Source organism: Ochotona princeps, chromosome 15 (assembly GCF_030435755.1).
Source record: "Ochotona princeps isolate mOchPri1 chromosome 15, mOchPri1.hap1, whole genome shotgun sequence".
Taxonomy (NCBI): domain Eukaryota; kingdom Metazoa; phylum Chordata; class Mammalia; order Lagomorpha; family Ochotonidae; genus Ochotona; species Ochotona princeps.
The window spans coordinates 17499071-17522669 of NC_080846.1; the positions used below are offsets into that span (position 1 = coordinate 17499071).

Sequence of the window (23599 nt, forward strand, 5' to 3'; positions counted from 1 at the left end):
GCAGGGTGGGGGTGCCTAGGGAATCCCTGGAGGAGGGGGTGCCTTCCTGCTTCCTCTCCTCCCAGGGATGCGAGGGGTGCGAGGTGCAGAAAAGAAGCACGGTGGAATGGACTCTGTGGGGAACACGGCAGGGCCTCCGGGGAGCGTGTTCGCATGCTGGAGTCAGGATCCAGAGGGGTTTGTTTGTTGTTGAACTATGGTTGTAGAGACAGGATCAACCCTACCCCCTTTTGCAAAGTTTGGCTGGGGTGGGAGCGGGGGCGGAGCCGGGCAGGGGGCGGATTCGGCAGCAGCAGCAGCAACTCCCTGGACGCGCGCAGGCCTCGGAACCCCCCAGCTTCCGTGCCCCCTCGGCCCTGAAACTTGGAGCGGAGTAGGGGTCCAGCATGAAGCCCCCAGACCGCCCCGCCCCAGGCCGCACGGACCGGATACTGGGGGTCATGGGGGGCATGCTACGCGCATGCGCCGTACCGGGGCAGGAGGGGGTAAGAACGTGGGGGTTACTGCGGGTTGGCGGGGGGGTGGGGGTGGTTTTTAGGGGGCCCTTAGGAACGCGGCACCCCACTACTCAGTTTACTTGCAAACTAGAGTTCTGTAGAGCAGTTGCGGGAACTGATGGTGTTCCTGATGAGGGTCCACGGCCACATCTGGGGCGACCCTTTTCTAACAATGTGGGTTTTGACAGGAGGGAAGAGGCGGGTGCGGAGGGGAGGTCAAGGCTGCCCGGGAGGGTGGCGTCCTCAAGCTGTTTCTGTCCCCTCAGCCCCCCGAGAGAAGCCCCCACGGGCCGGGCTGCATCGGGCCGGAAGATAATTGTGGAGAGGGGGATCAGAGAGGGGAGCGCGAAGGTGAGGTCCTTGCTGGCTGGGGTGGGTATGGTTCGGAGTGCTTCGCCCAGTGGCGAATTCAAAAATATTCCGTCCCTACTGGCAGTTTATTTGCATGAGACCCGTATAAACGCAGACCTCCACGCAGCTCGTCGCCCTCGGGTCGAGGCGTGTCTCCTCACCTCAGCCGTCCCCAAGCCCCTGCAGGCGGAGTGTCCCCGCGCCCCACCCCTGGCCCCCCGCCAGCCCAGGCTGACTCGGGACTTCGCCTTAATTGGTGATTACTCTTAGCTGCAGTCCCGGGGCGCGGAGGAAAGGGTCTAGCCGGCCCGAGGGCGGCACCTGGCTTGGGTTTCCCACAAAGAGCTCTCCATCCACGCACGCATCACTTTGGTAGGGGCCTGGTCCTCCTCGCCCGCGCGCCCCGGGCCCAGTCACAACCCCAGGATGTCTGGGCGCAGGCCAAGGCCCCATCGCCACCTAGTCCTTCTCCACTACAGACTCAGAAGGGGCGACCCAGGCCGTCCCCCGCTCCCTGAGCCACTGTCAGTTGTACCCCTCCCCTACAGCCGAGCTGCCGGAGGGCGGAGGCCTGGGCCGGCTCAGGCCCCGGAGGAGGGGCTGAGATGCTGGGGACGTGGAGTGGGAACGTGGTGGTGCCTGGGGTGGGGGCGGGAACCCCGCGCGGGCGGGCTGGCGGGGTGTGGGACGCCGCCGAGGGGCGGAGCCGGGCCGCCGAGGCCCCTCCCCGCAGCGGCCCGGCGGCCCGGCCTGTGATTCGGCTCGCGATCCAGCGGCCCCGCGCAGCACCAGTGGCTGGGGGAGTCGGCCCCCGCCAGGGCCGAGAGCCACCCCCAACCCGAAGCCGGAGACGGAGCTGGAGCGGCTGCCGCATCCCGGCCCGACCTCCCCTGTCCCCATCCAACCCCCCCCCAGCTGGACATCTGGACTCTGGGCCCCCGCACCCACAGGGTTCCGGAAACCCTCTCCGTCCAGCTCGGCGGCCCAGCCCGCGCCGCCCTCTCTCTCCAGGAGCCCACCAGCCCTCCTGCAGACCAGACTTTCGTCCACCCGTGGACGCCCCCTCGCCGTCCCCTCGCTCCCCCCCTCCCCCAGCCTGGACCCGGGTAGGAGGGAGGGGGGGGTGTGCGCCCTGCGCCATCCCCGCCCCGCCCCCCCGTGATTCCCCCTGCATGGCCGGCCCGGGTGGGGGCGCGGGGGGGCCCAGGCGCCATGCGGGGGGGACACAAGGGGGGTCGCTGTGCCTGTCCCCGTGTGATCCGAAAAGTGCTGGCGAAATGCGGCTGCTGCCTCGCCCGGGGGGGACGTGGTGAGTGCGAAGTGGCAATGCTGAGTGGGGGGCGGGCTCGGGACCAGGGCATCCATTTGCCTGGATTCTAGGGATTTAGGGCAGGAGACTGGACTTGTGTTTTCCAGGAAAGTGACTTGACAGATGCTCTCTAAGGTCCCTTCTGTCTCCAGATTTCTATTACTTCCAACTAAGGAAACTGGGGAAGGGGGCAGGAGGCTCTCAACTCCTGCCCTTAATTAATCAGATAGTAGGAAACCCATCCACGATCCCCTGAGGCCTAAAACCAGGTACCCCACCTACTGAGAAGCTGCGGCCAAAAGGGCTCAGAGGGCACTTCCTAAGGACCCCAATCATGTGACCCCTTCCCAAGCCAAATCTAATAACCGGGATGAGCTGGCCACAGTCGCTTCCTCCTGTGGGGTTTGTGCTTGTGTTGGGGGAGTGGGCTGCAGACCTTTTTTTGTTTTCATAGTGATTACTGCAGCTGGTGCGGGAGGGGTCGAGGGGTGGCATATGGACTCTTAGCTCCCCCTCCACCCTTTCCTGGAGAATGGTCTGTACCCAGTGGCAGGGGAGGGTGTAGGAGAGCAGATGGCCACCCCTTAGCTTCCAGTGTCTGTCCAGATGGCTGCCCCCACCCCCATATCTGGGCTGTGCTCCGAATTTGGGGAACCTTCTGTGAGTCACTGGTAGGGGTGCTCTAGGCCTGGGGAGTCAGCTGTTGGGGAACCACCTTGATGGCATTTTCTGTCCTGGCCAACCACAAAGTGGGCTCTGGACGAGAGGGGACCCTTAGACTGGAGCTGGGACAATGTCTACCACCTCCTTTTTTTTTTCCCCTCTTGCCAGAATCTTACTCCATTGCCGGCAGTGAGGGGAGTATATCGGCTTCTGCTGCCTCAGGTCTGGCTGGGCCCTCGGGCGCCAGCTCGGGCCTGAGCTCTGGGCCCTGCTCCCCGGGTCCTCCAGCACCAGTCAGTGGCCTGAGGAGATGGTTGGATCATTCCAAACACTGTCTTAATGTGGACCCGGAGGCAGATGGGAGTCAGGCGGGACCATGCAAGGTGAGCAGGGCATGCTCCAGATGCAGGTAGTAGAGAGACCCAGGTCCTCTCCTTGACCTCTCTGCCTTTTGACCCTCCTTCCCCATCCCCTCTCAGAACTGGATGCCGGAGCCAACTCGAGCCACAGGAGAAGAGCTGCCGGAATTAACCTTACTGACCACCTTACTAGAAGGTCCTGGAGATCAGACACAGGTGTGAAGAGATGAGCCTGGGGCAGCACCCCCGCCCCAGCCAAGAGGAAACTCTGTGTGTGTGGGGGGGATTACTCTAGGATGTACTATCCTGGCAGCCCCCTAAAGAGGAGACTCTCCCAGAAGAGGAGGCTCTATCTCAAGTACCTGAGAGTGAGGAAGAACAGAAGAAGGCGGCCCTGGAAAGGAGCATGTAAGCATCTGGACCACTGCTCTAGAAACACACATGTCAGATGGCGGTTCCTTCCAGGCTGGGGGAAAGTCCCTCTGGGGTGGAGAGGGGGCCAGGGGGTATCCGGTCCAGGAGGGAAGAAGGGGCTCAACCCCCATGTGCCCAGGCTCTGAAATGCGGACCCCCTCCTGCTCTACCTTCCTAGGTACGTCCTGAGTGAACTGGTAGAAACAGAGAAAATGTACGTGGACGACTTGGGGCATGTTGTGGAGGTAGCTCCTTCCACCTCTCTCCAGCCCTGGTCTGCCCAGCCCTTCCCTCCCACTGTGGCTATGTCAGAGAGCAGCCATGGCTCCCACTCTCTCAGTCCTCTCTCTCCAGTGGGCATGGGGCCTCCCTTGTTCAGGCCCCCATTGCAATCTTCCCATAGGGCTACATGGCCACCATGGCAACTCAGGGGGTGCCTGAGAATCTTCGCGGCCGGGACAGGATTGTGTTCGGGAACATCCAGCAGATTTACGAGTGGCACCGAGAGTGAGTGGCAGAGGCATCCCTGAGTGTCAGGGCTGTGCAGGGCATGGGTCTGGTTGTCTCCCCGTGTGACCTAAGGGATATTTGCAGTAGTTCTACAGGGAGTTCCATTTGAGGGCATTGCCCAGAACTGGGGACTCAGAGAAGGGTAAGGGCTCCAAACTGTATTTCACCTGCCTTTCCATTGACTCCTGCAGCTATTTCCTGCAGGAGCTACAGCGGTGCTTAAAGGATCCTGATTGGTTGGCTCAACTATTCATCAAACACGTGAGGCCTGGGGTGGTGGTGCCCAGGGGGGAGGGGCTTGGCCTTGGGCTCTATCTTTACCCTGGGCCTTTACTCCTGGTAGGAACGCCGGCTGCATATGTATGTGGTGTATTGTCAGAATAAGCCCAAGTCAGAGCATGTGGTGTCAGAGTTTGGGGACAGCTACTTTGAGGTCAGTGTCTAAGTGTGCCGTAGGAGGACAGAATTGAGCTGAGCAGGCTGCTCCAGGCCACCTGACCACTCTGTCCCTGTGGGCAGGAGCTCCGACAGCAGTTGGGGCATCGACTGCAGCTCAACGACCTCCTCATCAAACCCGTGCAGCGGATCATGAAATATCAGCTGCTGCTCAAGGTCAGGGCCACTTGCTCCCCCAGACCTCCTCGGTGGAGGTCCTCACATGTGTGCTGGTGTGTGTAGGCGGGTGAGGGGCACCCGAGGATGGCCTCCTCGCCCCCTAAGCATTTTTTCTCCATTTCTTCTCCATGTCTCAGGATTTTCTCAAGTATTACAGCAGGGCTGGGATGGCTACTGAAGAGCTAGAGGTGAGGGCCCGCCCCTCCCCCACTTCCAGGTCACCCCTTGGACACCTGAGTGTCCTCTTGGCATCTCAGGTTTCCTTAACCCCCCTGGGATTTGCCTGTCTGAGCTCCTGTCTGGTGTTTGATGGGTGGGGAGTGGAGGCCTACTGGAGAAGCCTGAAGAGGAGAATTCTCTCACATGATTCTTTCTGCCCCACCACGCACCCCTCTCACCTGCCTCTCACCAGCAAGCCGTGGAGGTCATGTGCTTTGTGCCCAAGCGTTGCAATGACATGATGACCTTGGGCAGGCTGCGGGGCTTCGAGGTATGGAGCTGGGGAAGAAGCCTGGTGCTCCGGTACCTTCTGCCCTGGTCCTAGCGCCCTGAAGTTGCCTGTGGGGTGGACTAGCTCTTCCCTCAAGGCAGTCCCTGTGGGTGGTTGGGCCTAGCAGGGAGGGACCAGGGTGCAGTAAGCTGCCCCTTTCCCCCTCTGGTTCATTCTCAGGGGTTGCATCTTTGGGTTCTAGGGCAAGCTGACTGCTCAAGGCAAGCTCTTGGGTCAGGATACATTCTGGGTCACAGAACCTGAGGCTGGAGGGCTACTCTCTGCCCGGGGTCGTGAGAGGCGTGTCTTCCTCTTCGAGCAAATTGTCATTTTCAGCGAGGCCCTGGGAGGAGGTGGGCGAGGAGGAACACCACCAGGATACGTTTATAAGAACAGCATTAAGGTGGGTTCCGTGAGGGGGCAGGACTGTCCGTGAGGGGTTGGTGCCTCAGCTAGCTCTTGATTTGGTCGCAGGGACTGGGAGCCAGAGAAGGCCACTGTCTCCTGTCTGCCAATTCAGGTGAGCTGCCTGGGCTTGGAGGGGAACCTCCAAGGTGACCCTTGCCGCTTCGCATTGACCTCCAGAGGCCCCGAGGGCGGAATCCAGCGTTACATCCTGCAGGCAGCAGAGCCTGCAGTCAGTCAGGCCTGGATCAAGCAAGTGGCACAAATCCTGGAAAGCCAGCGGGACTTTCTTAATGGTGAAGCCCCCCCCTCCGCCCCCTCCTTTCCCTTCCAACCCTTGGACCTCTTGTCTCCAATGCCTGCCCTCTGATCCTGGCCTCTCAGAATCCCCTAAAGTCCCTGGGCAGCTTCCAGTAACCCTATAGTCCTTGGGAGAGTGGGGGCAGGATGTGGAGCTTGGTACAAACAGAGCGCAGAGGGAACAGGGTAGTGCCTGCCATAACCTACCTTCTCTCCCTGGCATTGCCCAGCATTGCAGTCACCCATCGAGTACCAGAGACGGGAGAGCCAGACCAACAGCCTGGGGCGGCCAGGAGGCCCTGGCATGGGGAGCCCCGGGAGAGGCCGGCCTGGTGAGCAGGCCCAGGTTGGCCCACGTGGGCCCATCAACGGCTCTCTCCCTTCCCTGCTGCTGCCCAAGGGTGAGGCAGCCAGAGCCCCCCTGACCCTGGATGCACAGGTAGGAGGCCTGGAGGGGCCAAGTGTGGGAGGGTGCTCTCTCTAGTCGTGCTGGGCCCCAAGGCACCCCTTCGTCAACTTTCCACTGCCTCCCTTCCTATCCCTTCTCTGTAACTCTGAAAGCGGCTGGGGATCTTAGCTAATCTGACCACAGATAGGAAGGGCTTGGCTAAAGGTGTAGGCTGGACGGAGAGGGGCGAGGGTGTGTTGCGCACCTGTTTTTAACCTGTGATTTGACTCTTGCTGCAGGAACTCAAGGACGTCCCCAGGGCTCCTCCGGACCCTCCCCCCGGCCCTCCAGTTCCTCCTATCCCTGCTGGCCTGGCCAGACTTGCCAAGCTGGATGAAGATGAGCTGTAAGCAGTGAAAACCACGAGGTGGCGCTCACTCAGCTCCCAGCTCCCAGGAACGCAGGGCCCTCCATGCAGCAGCGGCAGTGGCAATGACAGAGGTTGCTCTGTGCAAGCCATAGCTCTTTGATGTGCATGGAGGGCAGGCGAGGCTGGGAAATGATGACAGCAGCTTGGGGAAGAGAACCTAGACCCCGAAGGACTTCTTTCTGCCCAAGATCCTTTGGTTCCCACCCCTATGCATGCATCATAGTCTCCCAAGAAGGAGGTTATGGGGGGGTGGGCTGGGGCAAGAACCAGATAGATGCTCCTGGTTTGATTTTTTCCTCCCTGTTTTCTGAGAATAAAAGGTTTTGTGATATCACTGAGGCCACTGTCCTGGCAGAGGGAGGGAAGGCTGTTGGGAGGGTGCATTGGGATGAAGTAGAGTAGATGAAGTCAGCTGGCCCAGCCATTGGGAGTAGAGTGATCCTAGAGAAGGCTGCACAGTGTAAGATACAAGATGAGGCTCTCAGGCCTGGCGCCATGCCTAGCGGCTAAAGTCCTCACCTTGAACGTGCCGGGATCCCATATGGACACTGGTTCTAATCCCGGCAGCTCCACTTCCCATCCAGCTCCCTGCTTGTGGCCTGGGAAAGCAGTCAAGGACGGCCCAAAGCCTTGGGACCCTGCACCCACGTGGGAGACCTGGAGGAGGTTCCTGGCTCCTGGCTTTACATTGGCACAGCACTGCCATTGTACTCACTTGGGGAGTGGACCATCGGAGGAAGATCTTCCTCATTGTCTCTCCTCCTATCTGTATATCTGACTTTGCAATAAAAAAAAATAAATCTTTTTTTTTTTTTTTTTTTTTTTTTAAAGATGAGGCTCTGGGCGCCAGCTCCATAGCACAGCAAACTCATTCTCCATCTGTGGTATCCACATCCCATACGGGCACCTGCTGATTTAAATCCCAGCTGCTCCACTTCCCATTTAGTCTCCTGTTAATGGCTTGGGAAAATGGTGAAGAATGGCCAAAGGCCTTGGGCTCCTGCACCCACCTGGGAGACCCAGAAGAAGCTCCTGGCTCCTGGCTTCGGATTGGCTTAGCTATAGCTGTTGTGGCCACTTGGGGAGTAAACGAGCGAATAGAAGATCTTTCTGCCTCTCCTCTCTGTACATCTGCCTTTCCATAAAAATAAATAAATCTTAAAAAAAAAGGGGGGGAGGGCCCTGGTATGGTAGCCTAGTGGCCTTGCACGTACTGGCATCCTATGAGTGGAAGTACATGTTCTGGCAACCCCACTTCCCATCCAGCTCCCTGCCTGTGACCTGGGAGAGTAGCAGAGGATAATCCCAAAAGCCTTGTCACCCTGCACCCACGTGGGAGACCCAGAAGAGGCTTCTGGCTTCTGGCTTCAGATAGGCTGAGCTCTAACCATCGTGGCCACTGGGGAGTGAATCAATGGACAGAAGACCTTCCTCTCTGTCTCTTTCCCCCTCTGTATATCTGACTTTCCAATAAAAATAAATGTTTAAAAAGGGGGCTGTGGGTTTCCTCACCTATGGTTCGGGCAAGTTCAATCCCTGTAACAAGTCCACACCCTTGTAATCTTTCCTCCATTTGGCTCCTCCAAATCCACCCTCTATGGGGTCCCCACCAGCAAGGCCAGTGTAGCTTGACCTCCCATTCTCACAGTTTGCCCTGTGTACCTTCACTTTCTGAGGCTTCCTTCATCCACAGGGGGAGGATGGGGCAGCCGCGAGGCTTCTGCAGGCCGCTGGCACCTCCCAGCTTTGGCTCTTCATCTGTGGGGCTGGCCTATCTGAGCAGTTGGGGGATTCTTCAAGCCACAGACTCCAGAGTGAACATCAGTAAGGTCTTCACCCCCCAACTCCTGGGACACAGACAGCCAGGTGGGTAGGGCGGCACATCCAGGTCCTGTGCATCCCCATGTCCACTGCCTGTCCCCTGGGTTCTGTCACATGCCCTTGGACTTCCTCAGTGGACAATAGGCTCCTTGGGGAGGAGGGGGAGGAGCAGCTCCAGGCTCCCTGTGGGCCCAGTCCCCCAGGCTGACAATGGGGGGAGGGATCTGTAAGGGGGGGCAACAGGACGTAGGGCCCAGATAAGACTTCTGGGGAACAATAGGAGGAATTGAAGATGGGAGACCCACCCTCCCTGCACCCCACCCTGAGGCTTTGGGGTCAAGGAGGGGGTGCCAGGGAGGAGTGCTAAAGATTCCTGTGCATGGAGGAGGGGAGCAAGATTAGTATAGAATACAGAAAGCAAGATTCCAGAGCGTGGAACCTTTGTATTTCTTCAGGGCTCACAGGGGTACAGAGGCAGCTGGGGTACCCTTCTGCCCTGAATTCAACCACACACCTCTTTTTGAGTGCCTAAGGCCCAGCAACTAGAATTTAAATGCATTGCATGTTATTTTGGTTTTCTCTGGCACCTAAGAAAGAAAATGTCCTATCCATTCATATTGCCCCCAACGAGGCCCAGTCACTCCCTGCAGAGGTGTGGGGCTGTGGGCCCCTCCATCATCCCTTGCTCAACGTTGGGCACTGCCTCCCACTTGGCAGAGGACTCTGTGCAGGCAGCCCCCCTCCCGGCTTTCTCGGGGCCAGCTGAACTCCATGAGGAGTTGGGGGTTCCCATTGAACTTTTTTGCTCTGAGGAGAATACAGTGGTCCAGGAAGGACCAGTGGACAGAGACAAGCCAGCCTTCACTGTGCCCGAAGTGTATGTGGGGCAAGGATCCCTCAGTGAAGGGCAGGGCAAAGGCTTTAGGAGAGCACATGTTGGGGTGGGGTTCCGGGACACTTGTCTTTGGGCCTGTCTCTCCATCCCTACCTGCAGCTGGGCTCTCTGGCCAGCCATCAGATGAGGCCAATGGTGTGGGAGGAAGCGCCCAACCCAGGCAGGCTGGCTGTCTCCAAACCTCAGCCCTCTCCTGGCCTCAGGCCCCAAGACAGGATACCCTCCTGGCCACACGATTGGACCTGACCCCGTGGAGGCGGGACTCCTCTTCTACCAGCTCCCCTCCCGTCCCTTCCCTCAAGGTATTTAAGACCAGGGCTGGGCTGGAAGTGGCCAAGAACACAATGAGTGGGCTCCCGGGCGCTGCAGCTTATCCTGGCATGGCAGAGTCCTCTGATCCCAAGTACCCTCTGGGTGCCAGGCTCAGGGAGCCTCTCACAGAGAGTCGCTTCCAGCAGCTCTTCGGGGGCGCCAAGCAGGAACCAGAGCTGCCGGCAGAATCCCTCTTGCCAAGGTTATGCAGGCTGTGGAGGCTGCGGGCTGAGGCTTGCTCCCGGTCGGGGGCGTGGCGCCTGATGCTAGCGCGGCTTCCCCCGCTTCGCTGGCTGCCTCTGTACCGCTGGCGGGCCTGGCTGCTCGGGGATGCCGTGGCCGGAGTGACCGTGGGCGTCGTGCACGTGCCCCAGGGTGAGAAAGGCTCCTCTAGCTTGTCAGAGGACCCAAGCTGTGGAAGGTTTCCGGGGGCGGGCGGCGGGGAGAGGAGGAGGCAGTAGCGGTGGCTTAGGGGGAGCTTGGAAGCTGGGCGTGAGTGTGCTGGGGGCTTGGCGGAGGAAGGAAGGGCCAATTCGGGTAAGGGCAGCGGGATCCCATCAGCTCCCCACCCCCACATTGCCTTTCATCCATCACAACGCTGCCAGAAGTCTGGGACCCGTTCCGGCTCAGGGAACAGCGGAGAGAGTCAGGAGTGGGAGGGAGGGCCCTCCCTCCCCCACCACTCAGCCACGGCGGTTCTGTGACCTCGGACCTCCCGCGGAGGCACATTTACCCCACGGTGTCCTTAGGTGGCTTGATTTCGCGGCCCCCTCACCTCACCTAACCAGCTTCTCAGAGCGGGAGGAGGGGCAGGCCCTGGAAGCTGGGGCGGGGGTGGGAGTGCAGTGGAGATCTTTTCTTCCACTTCTTCCCCAGGCATGGCCTTTGCCCTCCTGACCTCGGTACCCCCTGTGTTCGGACTGTACACTTCTTTCTTCCCGGTCCTCATATACAGTTTGCTGGGCACCGGGAGACATTTGTCCACTGGTGAGTGACTGGGAACGTTCCTTCCCTCCTCTGTAGAGGTGGGGAGGACGCGGGTCCTCTCACCTTGGAAGCAACTCGGCTGGATTTAGATCCCTTCATCTCCCCCACCTCTTCCCTGCAGAGCAGCCCCACCCCCAGAAACCTTGATCTGGGCAATGCTCGGAGTTGTGCCCCCTCACGCCCAGCGTGTGTTTTGGTGAAAAAGAACGCCTTTGGGGCTTTTTCAAGGGGTAGCTGAGCTGTGCCTCTCCAGAAATCCCCGAGGCGTTTGCAGGGCGTGGCAGCCTCACTGGCACAGGAGCACTCCCCTGCTGCCTTCCCACGGAGCCCCGGGGCTCTGAGCAGTCTTATCCGGAGAAATCCCAAGCACAGCAGAGCCTGAACTGTCACCCTACAGTCGGTGTCACAGCAGGTGCTCTGTGTGTGTTTCCCATTGCCCTCCCCTCCCCCCACTCGCTCCAGGAACCTTTGCAGTCCTCAGCCTCATGACCGGCTCGGCGGTGGAGCGCCTGGTGCCTGAGCCGCTCGCGGGGAACCTGAGCGCATCAGAGAGAGAGCTATTGGACGCTCAGAGAGTCGAGGCGGCGTCGATCTTGGCCTTCGGGAGTGGGGCGTTGATGGTGAGGCAGGGCCTGGTGGCCGGGGAGAAACGGGGCGGGGGTAGGGGTTGGGACAGGCGCCAGAGCGACGCGGTGATGGGCGCCGGGAAGCTGGCGCACGGTTCCTGCCCCCACCAGCAGGTGTGCGTCTCCTCGCGTTGGGGAGCGCACATCTTTGTCGCCCGCAGCTGGGGATGTTCGCGCTGCAGCTGGGTGTCCTGGCCACCTTTCTGTCCGAACCTGTGGTCAAGGCGCTGACCAGTGGGGCCGCCCTGCACGTGCTCGTGTCCCAGCTGCCTAGCCTTTTGGGCTTGTCCCTCCCGCGCCAGATAGGCTGCTTCTCTCTCTTCAAGGTGGGAATGGCAGAACAGGGAAGGTGTCTAGCAGTAGCGGGGAAGATGGAAACACGAAAAGGGAGGAAGGGGATGGGCAGATGGCATGTGGAAGGCAGGTGGAAGTCTTGCCGGCTGTGGAAAGAGAGGATCTCGCCTGGCGTCGGTGTCTCCGGCTTGGGTCCCCAGCGCTCCCTCACTCAACCATCCTGCCCCCAGACGCTGGCCGCCGTGGTCGCGGCGCTGCCCCGAAGCAGTCCGGCCGAACTGACTATCTCGGCTCTCAGCTTGGCGCTGCTGGTGCCGGTCAAGGAATTGAACGTGCGGTTCCGAGACAGGCTGCCCACCCCGATCCCCGGGGAAGTCGTCATGGTGAGGAGCGCAAGCTTCGCGCAGACCCCGCCGGTGCTGCAGGCTCTGGCTGCGGCCGCCCCCTGCTGGAACGCAGAGCCGTGGCCGGCCGGACGTGCAGCTCGGCTGCTAGCTTTCCCAGGCCTCCTCGCCGAAACCACGCGCCCGGGCAGAAGCCAGTGCCTGTGCCGACCCACCTCTTACCCGGTTCGCTCCAGCCTTCTCAGGATGCCTTGTTCTTGGCTACAGCGGCCCCTGGCGGTCGTGCTGACCCCGACCCTCTACCTGGTCTGTGGTAGATTTCCTGTCTTCCTCCCCAGGCCTTGCCTAGGTCCCTCCCGACGCCACCCGGGACAAAATAACTATCCCACGTCTCTACAGCCACCTTCCTTGCTCAGCTCAGCCACCCCTCTTGATTCCCACGGCCTCTATAGGAATCTCTTATTCCCCCCCGCCCCTCTCTTCATGACCCTTCCTCCCCAGGGTGGTGCTCCTTCCCTGTGGTGGTCGGCTTCTTGGACACCCTGATGCTTTACTGCCTTTGCCTTCTAGTTCCTGCAAGGCAGTGGAGATCCTCCCTCTCCCCTGTCCCTAATTTGGACTCTGTTCTAGGTGCTTCTGGCCACCATTCTCTGTTTCACCTCTTCTCTGGATACAAGATACAATGTTCAGATAGTGGGGTTGCTGCCTGGAGGGTAAGAGACCAACTTTTATTTTTCTCCCATCCCATACCTCTTCTTTTATTGCTCTCTCTCTCTCTCTTTTTTGTCTTCCCCACCTTCCTGCACCAGCCAACACATCCTCATCGTGGCTTCCTCCTTGTGCAGATTTCCCCAACCCCACTTCCCCAACCTTGCTGAGCTGCCCAGGACTCTGGCCGACTCATTGCCCATTGCGCTGGTCACCTTTGCTGTGTCCGCCTCCCTGGCCTCCATCTACGCAGACAAGTATAGCTACACCATTGACTCCAACCAGGTGTGACCTTGACCTTGTAGCCTGACCTCGTTCAGGAGACATCTCCCCCACCCCACCCCATGCTCCTGCTTTCGTTTTCATCTCACTGCATTCTTCTAGGAGCTTTTGGCACATGGTGTCTCCAACCTCATTTCCTCCCTCTTCTCTTGCTTTCCCAACTCGGCCACGCTGGCCACCACCAGCCTCTTAGTGGACGCAGGTGGGAATACACAGGTGAGAAGGCTGACAGGTGGGTGAGGGCAGAGCCTGCGGCTTCCAGGCTAGGGCAGCAGGGGGTGACTGGGGTGGGAGGTGGGGAAAGGACAGGTGGGAGACTGGAAGATCCTTCACTGGTGCCCTTCCTGAAAATGCCTGTTTGGGAGGGAGGGGAAATGGAAAGCCACAGCTGCAGCCAGACTTAGCTGGGCTCAGAATTGAGGAGGACTCAGGTATTGCTCCAAATGAAGATCCTGTCTCAGGAAACAGAACCCTATTTATTCCTCCCTCAAAGATGAGGTTTTTTTTTTTAAATAGAAATATTACATATCAAAGTCTCCCCCTAATTCTTTTTGTTTCCCTTATTAGCTGGGTCCCTTAAGCATTGGGTCAGCCTGCTTCTAGGGTAACCCCATAGTGGCTTTTGATGGGAGCTGGGGTACAGTAAGAGGGAGCCTGAGCTACATCCAGGCAGGGCTGAATGCCAGGAATCAAGAAGGGAGTTGTGGGGGTGGGAAACAGGTGCATGGGAGGAGACCTTGGAGGAGCGAGACTTGAAGAGGAGGCACAGCAAGAAGGATGAGCAACCAGTCCTGGGGGTGGGGGCTCCCCACCTTCTTGGCTTCCACCCCTCTCCTCTCAGCTGGCAGGCCTCTTTTCCTGCACGGTGGTCCTGTCTGTGCTGCTATGGCTCGGGCCCTTCTTCTACTACCTACCCAAGGTAAGCAGCAGAGGACGAGGTGGCAACAGTGGCAGCATGGGCCTGCCTGGGACAGATAGCTGGAGTCCAGGATGTGGCCGGGGTGTGGGGGGAGTCAGCCCACCTTATCTGCCCCCAAGGCTGTCCTAGCTTGCATCAACATTGCCAGCATGCGCCAGATGTTCTTCCAGATGCAGGAACTGCCCCAGCTCTGGCACATCAGCCGCGTGGACTTTGTGAGAAGCTGCATGACCCCCGCACGCTCCCCAGCCCAAATTTGACAGCTGTGCTCTTAACTTCCGCAACCACTCCCTGCCCACCCCATGGTCACTCCTAACACCCTTTTACTCTGACATGTGGAAAGGATGGGGACCAGAACCCCTCCCCCCTTAAAATTGGCATCTCCCCATGGGTACAAGGTCGGACCCTTGTACTGGGTTGGCTCATGCTTCTGGCTTTGTTCTGGGCCATCCCTCCCCTTGACGCACCCTGGCAGTCCCTGTCCACTGCAGCTTTCATTCTGGACAGTCCACCCCCCATCCATGTCCTGCAGGCTGTGTGGATGGTCACATGGGTGGCTGTTGTGGCCCTGAATGTGGACCTAGGCTTGGCTGTGGGCGTGGTCTTCTCCATGATGACCGTGGTCTGTCGTACTCAGAGGTGTGCAAAGAATCTTATGGAGAAGAGATGAGGGGAGAGGAGAGAACAGGGGGACCAGGCTGGCTGGACTGGGATACTGACCCTGGCTGCTTCCTAGGGTGCAGTGCCTGGCTCTTGGACTCGCTGAAGGAACAGAGCTCTACAGGCCACTCAGGGAGAGCCACAAGGTGCGGGGACTCCCAGTCAAGGCAGAAGAGGAGCCTGGAGCCTGTGGCTCCTGTGACACCTGCCCCCTTAGCTTCTCCAGGTGCCAGGGCTCTGCATCCTGAGCTGCCCCACACCTCTCTACTTTGGGACTCGTGGGCAGTTTCGCCGCAGCCTGGAGAGTCACCTGGGGCTTGGAGAAGAAGAGAAGGTGAGGACATCTGGGCACAGCATTGTGGCCCACTCAGGAGCAGGAGGCCCATGTGCTCAAGCAGGGGTGCTTGGGTCTTGGGGATGGTGACCATCCTTCTCCATTCACAGGATGCTCCAAAGCTGGAGGGCATACCTGGTACAGGTAAGATGGGAGAGCTGGGAGGCAGATCTGGGCATGATGCCTGGAGGCATCTGGTTACCTCAGCTTCTCCCCCGTTTTCCCTTAGTGACTGAGCCTGTCAAAGTGGTGATCCTAGACTTCGGTGGTGTAACATTTGCAGATGCTGCTGGGGCAAGGGAGGTGGCACAGGTGAGTGAGAGGGCAGGTGCAGGGGAAAGCCCTTCTCAGTCTCTTCCTCCTGCCTGTTGGCACTGGACTCTAACCCTTCTGCCCTGTTCCCACAGCTTGCCCACCGATGCCAAAAGGCTGGCATCCATCTCCTCCTAGCTCAGTGTAGTGGTGAGTGGTGCAGAGGACAGAGGGGGAATGACTTGGTGCTTGGGGAGGGCAATGACAGAGTGTGTATGCCTCTCCCTTCCCCCCACAGCCTCAGTGCTGGGGACCCTGACTCGGGCGGGCCTCCTGGACCAACTGACCACAGAGCAGCTGTTTGTCAGTGTCCAGGATGCAGCTGCTCATGCCCTGGAGAAACTGGTAAGGGGGCCAGGAGGCGCTGGGCCAGGCCCAGGGAGGGCAGCTCCCCAGGCACAGATTTGGGGAGGCAGAGCAAGAAGGAAGTGGTGGCCAGGAAATAGGTCAGTGGATTCAAGGGCCCTGTGGAAGCCAGGGAACCCTGGCCAAGCTATGGGTGCAGAACCTGTTCCTGATCTGTCCCCTTATCTTCCCCAGGAACTCACTGGCCCGAAGATTTGCACTGTGTGGCTCTGAGCCAGTTGCTGACAGCCCCGAGGCCCCATCTGTGTGAGGAGGCATGGCGCCTGCACACCCCCTCCTTCTTCTTGCTTAAAGCACTGAATAAAATAGGGCTGAACACTGATGGGGTCCCTTGAAATGAGTCTGGGCGTCTGCCCAGGCACCCCCACTACCCCTTCCTCCCCTCCACGCCCACAGCATTGCAGAGACACCGCTCAAAATGGCTTTCACTGTGTGTGTTCACAGCCCACCGGGCCAGCTCCTGAGTCACAGTTTTTCTCTGTGGGGGCAGGCTGGAGTTGGTGTACAGGGTCCTGGATCCAGGGTGGAGGTATAGGGGTGACTCTGTGTTGGGGAGCTTCCCCTCACCCACCTCTGTCCTTAAGGAAATGAGGGGAGTGCCCCCGTTGGGGTTTATAGAGTCCCTCTGGGCTCTTTGGCACTTGGAAAGTGGCCCCCTGTTTCCTGCCCCATGAGAATGGGGAGGGGGAGGACTTGGCACTGGCTGTGGGAGAGGTTATGGCTCCATCAGGCCCCTGGGCACTCCCAGAAAGGGGAGGTGTCACCAGGACAAGCCCCTCTTAGAGATCCGGTTCTGAAAAAAGGGGACGCGTGAACTCCTAGGGGTGCGGGGAGAGTCCCTGGGGAGGAGGGCTTGTGGGAGGGCAAGGTTTGTCCGAAATTCCTGGATGCCTGTGTGTTGAGGGGTGGGGAGCCAGGAGACAGGCACAGCCTGGCAGGAGGGAAGCCCGGGGACTGACGGGCGGAGTCACTCAGCGGTCATGCACTGCAGCCGGTGTTTGAAGAACAACAGGCGGTGCTTGGCCACCTGGCTGCGCTCCAGGGAGCCGGGGTAGCGGTACCGAGCGTAGGTCTCCGCCCGCGGGTCCCGGGCTGTCCAGGGCAGCTTCAGCTTGGAGGCGTGATCCACTACAACGTCGGAGCAGGAGCCGACCTGGAGGGAGCCCAGGCCATCCAGGAAGAATTCTGGGGGAGGGGAGGGTCCGTGAACACACTGTGAAAGATCCGAGGAGTGGGCGGAAACTCTGACGCCAGGGAGCGCAGCGACTTGGGCTGCGAGGGATGGGTGCAATCCAGAGGCGGTGGCAGTGGGCACCTGTGTGAGCCCCTCTGGCTCGCCATTTGGCTTGTGCTTTGGAAACGGAAAAACCCACTCCCCAGTCCCAGAGGGTCGATAAAACTTATTCAGCTGCGTCCAGGGGACCAGAACCAAGAGAAAAGTGGCTGAGAGTTATCTAGTTGAACAAGTTTAACATGGACCCCAGAGGTGCTGTGTGGTGGAGGGGCGGAGTGGAGGTTGCGGGAGAGGGAATGGTCGGCTCTCAGGGGCCTGGGCCAGGAAAAGGGACGGGGTCCTTGGCACCTTGGGCTATCCCTTACCCGGGGGCTGCCCTGCCTAGGGGTGGGCGTGGGCTGTCCCCACCGGCCCGGCCGCCAGAGGTCGCCACTCACCCAGGTGCGCCACGCGGCTCAGGCGCGGGTCGAAGCCGACCTCGCGCACTTTATCGGTGCGCGCCAGGAAGAAGTTGACCACGCCGTCGGTGACCACGCAGCCTGGGAAGCCAACGAGCTCGTGGTGGAAGCCGCGCCTTTGCCGGAGGCAGTTACCGAGGCCTGGGGAGCCCGGCTCCACGCTCAACAGCTGCCGGTAAGTGGTGGCGAAGCCCGAGATCTCGCGCACGGCGCCTCCCACCTGCGGGGAATCCGGTAGGCGGGAGGGAACCGGTACCGTGACGAGGTGGGGGCGGGGAGAGGTCTCTGCTGCTTTTCCCTTCTGCTGGGTCCTCTGCCTCCCGTCCCTGCTCCAGTGTCCTCTTCCTCCGGGTGGAAGCCGACCCGCGGGGTCGGGGTCCGGGAACGGGGACTTGGGGCCCTCGCTTAGCCGTGCCCTGCATCCCCAGGGCTGGCCACTCTCGGCCGCGGCTCCCTTGGCGTGGCACCCCTTCCACTCCACATACCACTGGCGCTCGCCTACCAGGTCTAGCGGTGTCCTCTCGAGCACATCCACAAGCCTCTCTAGCCGCGTGCGCGCCGTGAAGACGAAGTCGTCGTCCACCCACAGTACGTACTTGGTGGTTACTTGGGACACAGCAAGGTTGCGGCCTGCGAACCAGCCCTGGGGGGGAAGGGCGGGGAGGAAGGGCTCTGAGGGAGCCTGCATGGGCCTCTGCCACCTCTCTCCTTCCCTGACCCTTCCCAGCCCTATCTCCAAAGGTGGCATGCTTCCAGTGTCCCCGAGCTAATTTAAAAAATTTGCAGATTCTTGCCCCACTCTGCTCCCGGAGGTCCCCAGCCCGGGTTCTGGGGCGAGAGGGTTTTGCAGTGCATTTAGCTCACCCCTTCCCTGCAAAGCTCAGGTGCTGCTTAGCGTGGATCGGCACGCAGGGAGGCCTGATTGCTGTATCCAGGGCGCTTATACTTCATCCTGACCTCCGCCCGTGACTTGGGAAATACATTCTGCTCTCCCACACACACTGCACCCCCAGTCCAGCACACCCGTGCTGGCGGCGCACCTTGCCAAAGGGCATTAGATAGTGCTCCACGTAGGGGCCGCTAATGCGCTCCGGCTTGTCGCTGTCGTCCGCAATGATCACGTTGATGGTGGGGTAGAAGCGGCGGATGCTGGCGATGAGCGCGCGGAGGCGGTCGTAGCGAAGGAAGGTCTTGGTGGCAATGGTGACTAAGGCGCTGACGTTGTACTGGGCTGAGGGCCGGGATGTGTGTGTATGTGGGGGAAGGAAGGGGGAGAGAGAGCAGTTCAAAGCCCCGCTCCCAGGGCCACCCTCTCCCAACTTCTCCCTCCCCTCCCCCAACCACCCAGGGCTGGCTCCAGTAAGTCCCTAAGTTCCCGGCTCACCTGCGTCCGGTGGAGAGCTGGGTGGGTACAGCCGGGGGTTGGGAGGGTGTCTTATGCGGATGGTGAATGTAGCTTCGTGGCCCTCGGTGGCAAAGCGCACTGGAAAGAAGCACACGGAGGGAATTGGCTCTGAGGACCCGGACCCTGAGCTCTTGTTAGTCAATCAACAGTGAAGTGCCTGCTCTTAGTCCCGCCTTTTTGCGCATGGGGGACAAGAATGCAATGTTCTTATACACATGGAACTCACATTTAGACAATCAAACATTTTCAGTGGAAAGCGAACCATTATTGAGCACTCTGTCAGGCCTGTTTAAAAACGACCTGGAATGAATGAACAAATGAGTTCAGCTCACCCTCATGGCAGCCCCATTAGGAAGGGTCCTGTTATAGCAAACAAAGCAGAGGCAGGGAAAAGTTAGTTGCCCACATGGACACAACTTAACCATCAAAGCTGAGAGGAATGGAGTCAATCTAGTCCCAGGCTAAGTAAGTAAGGAAATTCAGATCCTGATTAATCCTGATTGGGTAGGAAATAAAAAAAAGTGCTCCCTCCCTACTGCTGTGGCATAGCTCGTTCAGACACAGCCATATTGTAAGGCCCAGCCGGGGAGGGTGAGGGTCAGCTCAGGAGGAGGCTGAGAAGGGTGGTGGTTAAGGCCACACCTCTTGAATGCAGCCCCTCCTCAGCCTTGGATTCGCCAAGGTCAAAGGGAACCTACAGTACTCTATAACATCATATAAGGTGCAGTATTTTGTCCTATAAACTCCACCTTTACTGCCTCCTAATCCATTGTCTGTATTGGACCAGTGAACCTCGTGCAGGAGCACTCCCAATAAAGCTCATTTTAAGCTGAACATTATTCCGTGTGGATTTCTGGTTCTGAACATGAACTTGAACCTTACACATATGGGCACCTTGTTCAAGTACCAGCTGTCCACTTTGGATTTAGCTCCCTGCTCTTGGCCTGGAAAAGCAGCAAAAAATAGCTCGAGTTCTTGGGGTCCCTGCACCTACACTGGCTCCTGGCATTGGCCTGGCCCAGCCCCAGCTGTTGTGGCCATTTGGGGAGTAAACCAGCAGATGGAAGATCTTTCTCTGTACTGCAACCTTTCATGTAAATAAAAAAAATCTTGATAAAGTACAAGTGATGTAATGGGAAAGGGGACAGGTTGGAACTAAGTTTTAATTGTTAGGAAGGAACTAGCCAGGTAGAAATCTAGGGGAAAAGAATGCCTGGCAGATGAGAAACCTGAATGCAACAGACACACCCTGGTGAGACAGGGGGTGCTATTACACTCGCTGGTGCTGTAGAAGTGGGAGTTCTAGAAGGTCAAGGCCTTTGGCCTCGGTAAGGGGTAAGTTGAGGGTATGGGCTCCTAGGCAAGGTCCCCTGAAGTCGGGGAGCCCACAGTGTCCTGAAGGGGAGACACACCCAAGCTCAGGTTTCCTTCTGGCCCGCACCAGCCCCAGATAAACAAAGGCCCCTTCTCTCTGTCCCTGCCCCACTGGCCCAGCTGAAATGCCCACATTGTGTGACAGAGAAGCTCTGGTCACTGCCCAACTGTGTCGCATGTTGGCTGCCTTTGGCTTGTTGCTGTTTTTTTTTTTTTTTTTTTTTTTTTTGGTCCCAGGCTGTGTTGCTACCCCCAGCTTCCCCCAAGGGGTCACACCTGTATCCGCTGTGTTGGTCTGGTAGCTTCGGCTGCTGTAAATGACCAGCTGCAGCTGCCGGTTGAGCTGGTCTAGGCCTGGGCTAGCGAGGATGAGATCTGACTGCCCTTCTCCAATGAGGGTCACTCCGTTCACTTCCCCAGCCACATCCCAGGTGCCTAGGGAGGCGGTCAAGTTCACCTGGGGGGTGGGGTGGGAGCGGCAATGGAAGGGTGAGGCCTGCCTCCTCCACCCTCTTCCAGCCGCCCTCAGGGCCCACTTGTCCTGCTGTATTACCTGGTAGACTTCCAGAGCAGAAGTTGCCTGCAAGCTTAGCCCTGTGGGGAAGGAGCAGAGGTCAGAACCACTCAGGCAGCCCTGAATTTATACTCACCTTTTCTCCACTCTCCCTACAAACACTGTCAGCAGGTGCTTCCGGTAACAGTTTGAAACAACTGGACATGGACTCCACATCCCAACAGTGCTTCTTCTGTAGCCTGCCCGACCCACTCACCTCACCTTTAGCGCACAAAAGAACAGATTCCTGTCCTCCCAGCTATTCCTACTTCCTGACAACACTGCATCCCTCTGGCCTCTCCCCCTCCTCCTAAACCCCTCTGACGCCCTTCCCCCAGAAGCAGTTTCTTTCTGCCATCCCAAGATCATCCCGCAGCTGTTGCCACCCATATTCCTGGGCTCCCCTCCTCACCTGGCACCAAGATGCTCCGGAGGGGCTGGACTTCCACACCCTGGAGTGGGTACTGGAGGGGGCAGTTGGCAGGGGCTATGAGTAGCTGGTCAGCTGGGGACTGGCTCCTGGAAGAGAGGAGGCAGGGACAGGTGCAAGGGGTACTCTGCTGGCTCTGCCACTTGCCTCCAGCCCCCAGCCTCCCACATGTTCCTGCACGTTCATTCCCTTCTTTCTTGCTGGTACCTTGAGAGAAAGGCCTGGTACTCCTGCTCCCTTGCTGCAGAGGCAGCCTTCAGCTCCTCAGAGTCAAAGGCCTTGGTGAGGTCAATAGCCCGGACCTGCCTCTGGAAGGGGAGGGGCAGGCCCCCTCCGCTGGACTCACAGGTGCAGCTGTTCTGGGCCAGTAGCCTGAAGGGACAGGGACTGCTCAGAGCCCAGCCACACTGTCCTGCAGGCTCCACACCTGCCAGCACTACTTTTGACCTCGTTTCCAGCAGGGACCAGACCCTCCTACCCCGTGTGTGTGTGGGGGGGAGGGGGATGTCTGGATGGTAGGAGCTGCCTGCCCCCCACTCAGAGGCCCTCCTGGAACCTAATACCTACATCCAGGATATCGGGAAGTCTTAAGGGCCCCGCCCGCGACTGCACATCCCTCCCGTTGGCACATGCATGAGAAGCCCCTGCCCCGCCGCAGCTGCTTCTTCCCCTCCCTGGTCCCCACCCCCCACGCCACCACCGGGCAGGCAGAGCCGAGCCCAGCGCTGGAGGGAACAAAGCACCGGGGGCCACCCGGCCGCTAGCCACTCACCGGATCACTTGCTCCTTGATCTTGACCGGGATGTGTGCGTAGCGCGGCTCAGGGACCAGGTCTAGCAGCTCCGGCCTGGGGACACTATGGGGGGGCGCCCACAGCGCCAGAGGTGCCCGGAGGCCCGGCGCGCTCCGGGTGCTAGCGTAGAGGAGCCCAAGCGAGGCGCAGGCGAGCAGCAGGGCCAGCGCGTAGAGGGCCCGGCGGCCCAGCCGCATCCTGGAATGGTGGTAGGGTGCGGTGTGTGTGGGGAGGTGAGAGGTGGCAGACCAGGCGACAGGCGGAAGGGGGGGGGGGCTGGACTCTTGACCGCCACAACCTGGGAGCCTCCAGCCAGCTCCCCAGGGCACTCTTGGTTCCACACCTCGCACCAGGGTCCGCGCGTCCAGTCGCTTTCCCACTACACCCACCCCTTGCCTCCCTGGCTCCGGGGGTCTCCCGGCTTGCTTTCTTCTCGTACCTCCTATTCTCTCTCAGCGGAGGCCTGGCCTCTTGATGCGAGAGATGCGGTCGTGCCTAGGTACGATCAAGCACTGCTTTATTAGAGGCGCAGGGAGGTCCCTAAGCCCATTGCCCGCCCCGGCCGCTCCCCCCATCGTCCTCCTCCCCATTCGGAGCATCATCTGGGCAGGGTGGGCTGCAGAGGGCGGCTCCACACCTGACCTGCCAGGAAAAATGTAGCATCATGCCCGGCGCCCTGCAGGGGGTGCCTCCCGCGGAGGTGACACCGCGGGTGGCCTCGGAATCTGCGCGCCTGCTCCCGCCTACGTCTCCAGCCCCTCATCCCGGCCGGTTACTGACCTGTCTAACGCTCCGAGGCCTCCGCAAGATTTCGGTCCGGGCTGCGCCGGGCTCTCAGCCCCGACCTGGGGGGCCTCATGGGGCTAGAAGGTGTCCTGATGGGGGGAGGTGACCGTGAGCTTGACGGTGGTGGTGGGGGCTCCTCCCTCCGGAGCGCGCCGCTGCCTCCCGCCTTCACACTCGCGGGGCTTTGTAGACCATGGCCCCAGGGCGGGGGTCGGGAGGACTGATACACGCTTCCAGCCCGGGGAAACAGAGTTGAGAAGCCGCTTCACCCCAGCCCTGGAACAAAGCCGGTGATCCTTGGCACCCAGTGCCACCAGCGGGGCACAAGGGTTCAGGCCGCCGCCCCGCTCTCGGTACCGCAGCACCGCGCGGCTCGGCTGCCGGCTCTGCGTGGGGAATGCGGGTGCCCGGGCGCCTTCTGCTGGGCGCGGAGGAGATCGCTGGGGCGCCGGGAGGCGCGGGAAGCTCCTCCTCCTACCCACCCCCATCCCTCTGTACTCTCCGTCTCGGCGTCTCAAACCCCTGGTCCTGGTGCCAGCCATGAGCGCTTGGGGTTAGATGGTCCGGGCTGTCTTCAGTCACGTGGCGGGAGGCAGGTGCAGGCTGTTTGCTTGTGCTCTTTCATCTGCAGGGGGGCTAACCTGGCCTGGCCGTTATTTCTCCTATGGAGAAGACAAGTCATTGGGCAGACTACAAGCCACCTTCAGAGGGGTGCCAAAAACGTGGGACCGTTTTGATTTCTTTTTAAGATTTACTCATTTTTATTACAGCCAGATATACACAGAGGAGGAGAGACAGAGAAGATCTTCCATCCAATGGTTCACTCCCCAAGTGAGCCGCAATGGGCCAGTGCTGCGCCGATCCGAAGCCGGAAACCTGGAACCTCTTCCGGGTCTCCCACGCGGGTGCAGTGTCCCAATGCATTGGGCCGTCCTCAATTGCTTTCCCAGGTCACAAGCAGGGAGCTGGATGGGA

General features: G+C 59.7%; 3 protein-coding genes across 7 annotated transcripts; 2 read left to right on the plus strand and 1 right to left on the minus strand.

The window, feature by feature from the left end:
- The first annotated feature begins 251 nt into the window (after nucleotides 1–251).
- Nucleotides 252–7062, plus strand: ARHGEF25 (Rho guanine nucleotide exchange factor 25). Of its 2 annotated transcripts, XM_058673239.1 has the most exons (16): nucleotides 252–485; nucleotides 764–848; nucleotides 2989–3203; nucleotides 3300–3395; nucleotides 3493–3587; nucleotides 3772–3838; nucleotides 3997–4100; nucleotides 4295–4364; nucleotides 4447–4536; nucleotides 4623–4715; nucleotides 4856–4906; nucleotides 5131–5208; nucleotides 5411–5611; nucleotides 5729–5909; nucleotides 6144–6352; nucleotides 6601–7062. In XM_058673239.1, exons 1-16 carry the CDS (start codon nucleotides 387–389, stop codon nucleotides 6709–6711), a joined length of 1845 nt encoding a protein of 614 aa, XP_058529222.1. In that variant the 5' UTR covers nucleotides 252–386; the 3' UTR covers nucleotides 6712–7062. The 2 variants fall into 2 exon arrangements, with proteins under 2 accessions (XP_058529222.1, XP_004583018.2); XM_004582961.2 differs by lacking the exons at nucleotides 252–485; nucleotides 764–848 and adding an exon at nucleotides 1464–2157.
- Nucleotides 7063–9770: 2708 nt separating this feature from the next.
- On the plus strand, nucleotides 9771–15859 carry LOC101523027 (solute carrier family 26 member 10). Of its 3 annotated transcripts, XM_058673053.1 has the most exons (18): nucleotides 9772–10134; nucleotides 10636–10746; nucleotides 11209–11366; nucleotides 11534–11698; nucleotides 11897–12049; nucleotides 12641–12723; nucleotides 12856–13003; nucleotides 13103–13216; nucleotides 13842–13919; nucleotides 14039–14134; nucleotides 14452–14558; nucleotides 14656–14725; nucleotides 14797–14913; nucleotides 15024–15057; nucleotides 15143–15225; nucleotides 15321–15375; nucleotides 15464–15570; nucleotides 15766–15858. In XM_058673053.1, exons 1-18 carry the CDS (start codon nucleotides 9792–9794, stop codon nucleotides 15802–15804), a joined length of 2061 nt encoding a protein of 686 aa, XP_058529036.1. In that variant the 5' UTR covers nucleotides 9772–9791; the 3' UTR covers nucleotides 15805–15858. The 3 variants fall into 3 exon arrangements, with proteins under 3 accessions (XP_058529038.1, XP_058529037.1, XP_058529036.1); XM_058673055.1 differs by lacking the exon at nucleotides 12856–13003 and having other exon boundaries at nucleotides 9771–10134; nucleotides 13186–13216; nucleotides 15766–15859; XM_058673054.1 differs by lacking the exon at nucleotides 11534–11698 and having other exon boundaries at nucleotides 9771–10134; nucleotides 15766–15859.
- A 10-nt stretch (nucleotides 15860–15869) lies between these two features.
- On the minus strand, nucleotides 15870–23009 carry B4GALNT1 (beta-1,4-N-acetyl-galactosaminyltransferase 1). Of its 2 annotated transcripts, none has more exons than XM_004582962.2 (11): nucleotides 22619–22706; nucleotides 21818–22036; nucleotides 21253–21417; nucleotides 21028–21134; nucleotides 20616–20656; nucleotides 20339–20519; nucleotides 18668–18766; nucleotides 18324–18514; nucleotides 17786–17926; nucleotides 17263–17503; nucleotides 15870–16776 (listed from the first exon to the last, which is right to left on the minus strand). In XM_004582962.2, the coding sequence occupies exons 2-11, from the start codon at nucleotides 22033–22035 to the stop codon at nucleotides 16559–16561; spliced, it is 1602 nt and encodes a 533-aa protein (XP_004583019.2). In that variant the 5' UTR covers nucleotide 22036; nucleotides 22619–22706; the 3' UTR covers nucleotides 15870–16558. The 2 variants fall into 2 exon arrangements, with proteins under 2 accessions (XP_004583019.2, XP_058529040.1); XM_058673057.1 differs by lacking the exon at nucleotides 15870–16776 and adding an exon at nucleotides 17161–17197 and having other exon boundaries at nucleotides 17234–17503; nucleotides 22619–23009.
- Nucleotides 23010–23599: the final 590 nt, after the last annotated feature.